This window comes from Rhincodon typus, chromosome 39 (genome assembly GCF_021869965.1).
Source record: "Rhincodon typus isolate 14 chromosome 39, sRhiTyp1.1, whole genome shotgun sequence".
Classification (NCBI taxonomy): Eukaryota; Metazoa; Chordata; class Chondrichthyes; order Orectolobiformes; family Rhincodontidae; genus Rhincodon; species Rhincodon typus.
Genome location: NC_063370.1, coordinates 14151974 through 14155276, shown reverse-complemented (window position 1 = coordinate 14155276; position 3303 = coordinate 14151974). Strand labels below are relative to the sequence as shown.

At 46.9% G+C, this 3303-nt stretch overlaps 1 protein-coding gene across 1 annotated transcript in view; it reads right to left on the bottom strand.

Moving 5' to 3' along the window:
* The window catches only part of paf1 (PAF1 homolog, Paf1/RNA polymerase II complex component), a 28813-nt gene extending 27251 nt beyond the window's left edge, over nucleotides 1-1562 (bottom strand). Inside the window, exon 1 of the mRNA XM_048618236.1 lies at nucleotides 1441-1562. Coding sequence (XP_048474193.1) covers nucleotides 1441-1562 — 122 coding nt within the window. The remainder of the gene's footprint in view (nucleotides 1-1440) is intronic.
* Between the last annotated feature and the right edge of the window lie 1741 nt (nucleotides 1563-3303).

Sequence of the window (3303 nt, the reverse complement as noted above, 5' to 3'; positions counted from 1 at the left end):
AGAGAGAGAGAGAGAGCGCGAGGGACACAGAGAGAGAGAGAGAGCGCGAGGGACACAGAGAGAGAGAGAGACAGAGAGAGAGAGAGAGTGCGAGGGACAGAGAAAGAGAGAAACATCCACAACAAAAACAGAAATTGCTGAAGAAACTCGGCAGGTTTGCTATTCAGATAAAGAGTTATCAGATTCGAAACATTAACTTTGTTTTCTTCCCACAGATGCTGCCAGACCTGCTGTGGTTCTTCAGCTATTTCTGTTTTTTTTTCAGGTCTCCAGCATCCACCATTCTTTGTTTTATTTGAGAGATATTTCCAAGCTGGGTGTCAATTGCAAATTTCAAAATTGTTATTTCAAGTCCAATGTACTCAAATTCTCGAGTGCGTTTGCCCCACCATGACTCAAAAGATATTTAAAATCATTACACTTCAGTGCAACAGTTCACAAGTGAACCAGACAGGCTGTGAGCACTGTCAAACAAAGCAGTTATTCTGCAAACAAGCTCCCACAATAAGCCAAATGATTGACTAAGCTGCTGTTGATACTCAGAGATGAAATTCTCTTCAAGGCACTAGGAGAAACAACTCAGCACTGACCCCACACTTAGTCGTTGACCCTACCTAACTTGCAGAAGTAGGCAGAAGTTACAAGGGTTCAAGCGGCTCACAATATTTCAATTGAGGAGTGCCCCCAACAATCTCTAGTACCTCCCTCCTTTGATATTAATTCTCTTGCCTCAAAGGCCAAGTATCTCCTGGGCCTGTTTCACCATGCTTTTACTCCCACTAACTACTAGCCACAAGTAACTGGATTCTCAAATCCATTTGCTCAACCAGTCAGCAGTACCTCTCTAATTACACTCAACGTATCTGACCCTCCATCACGACACTGCACCATCATTGCCATCACTCCTTTCACTTAACCTGCTGCAGCTTCCCATCCTTTCGATTATAGGCAGCTTATTAACCAGAAAGCTGCTCGACAGTGCATCAACAGTGGCCTTCCCTACCCGCAGTCTGATCGCATTAAATTCAAACCACAGTGGACACTGTTCAATTCTCAGTCCTGGGTTTTGGGTGTCATCCTTTTTGCCTGCTCTACTCTTTGGACTGAAGGAGCAGTTTTCAATAAGTCATAGAGGTAAGTGTTCAATAAGTCATAGAATCTCTACAGTGTGGAAACAGGCCCTTCGGCCCAACAAGTCCACACTGACCCTCACAGCATCCCACCCAGACCCATCCACCTAATCTACCTATCCCTGAACTTTATGAATCAAAAGGACATAAAAGTCTTTTACTCTCTTCCCTAATCTGCCTGAGCTTTATGCCTCTCTTTCTTCTCCGAAAAGGTTGTTGTCTACTTCAGTAAGTGCTATAAGGAAGGGAGACATTGTTGCCGAAGAGGGAGAATAGTTAAACCTGTAGGCCGACTGAACACAGCTTTTACCTGTTGGGATCAAACGGATACGTCACAAACTTTGGGTCAAAGGGAATGTCTGGTAGAGAGTTGCAATACTTCACCCTGCACACCACTCCGGACCTAGAAAGGACAAGAGAAGCAGCAAACATTCAGTCATAGAAGTATTTACTGCAGCATTCAGAGCTTGCGCACCCATAGGCATGAAGCCACCCTCCCCCCATCCATCGCAACATCACCAAACCCACTCCTTAAAAAAAAAAATCAAACCCAGAAGATGACTTAAAAATACTTTAGCCAGTTCAAGCAGTCTACAGTCTGGAACAATAATGAGATGGCAGTTTCATTACAGCTAAGATGGCGAAGGGGAATCTGGACTGAAACACAGCATTATGCCATCTTGCATGACACCAACCTCCCCCCTCTCCGTCATCCCATCCCAGACCCATCAGAAACCCGAAGAGGCATAATAATACCGAAAACATCAATAGACCATGAAAGCAAGCTGTTACTGAGCCTTGTGAATGGAGGTCAAAGGGAATGGTTACTTGGAGTTGCATCTCAGTCAGTGATATGCTGGAGCACAGGTCACCAACACCAGCACACATAACACATGCCAATTTTCAGCTCAGAAATTCAGAAAAGCCACAGCAGCAACTACAGATCACCACCCAGTGATCAAACATGATGGAAGAGATGGTAGCACAATGCGCTAAGGACATTGGTTTGAATCCGAACACAGGAGCTGATGGAATTTAAATTCAATTAATAGAGCTGGAATTGTAATGCTGATATCAGTAATTGTGACCATGAAACCATCACTGATTGCTGTGAAAAACCCATTGGATGGGAGTCTAGCCCTACATGTGACTCCAGATCAAAAGCAATGTGATTGACTCTTCACTGCCCTCTGAAGTGACTGAGTAAGACATTCAGCTCCGGGCCAATTAGGGATTGGTAACAAATTCTCAAATCCCATGAAAGAAAAAGAAAAGACAAATCAACTTCAGACAGGAATCGACAGTGGGACAGTATGGAGAAAAGGCTAGTTAGAACATATTTCTGTCGTGGAGGCCTCTGTAAATATGGGCACATACCTACAAATTGCAAACGTCAGAAAGATCATAGAATCCGTACAGTGCTGAAATAGGCCATTCAGCCCTTCGAGTCTGCACTGACCCTCCGAAGAGCATCCCACCCAGACCCAACCCCAGCCCGCTACCCTATCCCTATAACTCCACATTTACCTTAGCCAATCTCCAGCTCCACCACACCCGGCACTTTTCCCTGCAACCACAGGAAGTGCTACACCTGCCCCCATACCTCCTCCCTCACCCCCATCCCAGGCCCCAAGAAGACTTTCCACATCAAGCAGATGTTCACCTGCACATCTGCCAATGTGGTATACTGCATCCGCTGTACCCGGTGTGGCTTCCTCTACATCGGGGAAACCAAGCGGAGGCTCGGGGACCGCTTTGCAGAACACCTACGCTCATTTCGCAATAAACAACTGCACCTCCCAGTCGCGAACCATTTCAACTCCCCCTCCCATTCCTCAGACGACATGTCCATCCTGGGCCTCCTGCAGTGCCACAACGATGCCACCCGAAGGTTGCAGGAACAGCAACTCATATTCCGCTTGGGAACCCTGCAGCCCAATGGTATCAATGTGGATTTCACAAGTTTCAAAATCTCCCCTCCCCCCACCGCATCCCAAAACCAGTCCAACTCGTCCCTGCCTCCCTAACCTGTTCTTCCTCCCACCTATCCCCTCCTCCCACCCCAAGCCGCACCTCCATCTCCTACCGACCAACCTCATCCCGCCCCCTTGACCTGTCCGTCCTCCCTGGACTGACCTATCCCCTTCCTAACTCCCTACCTACACTCACCTTT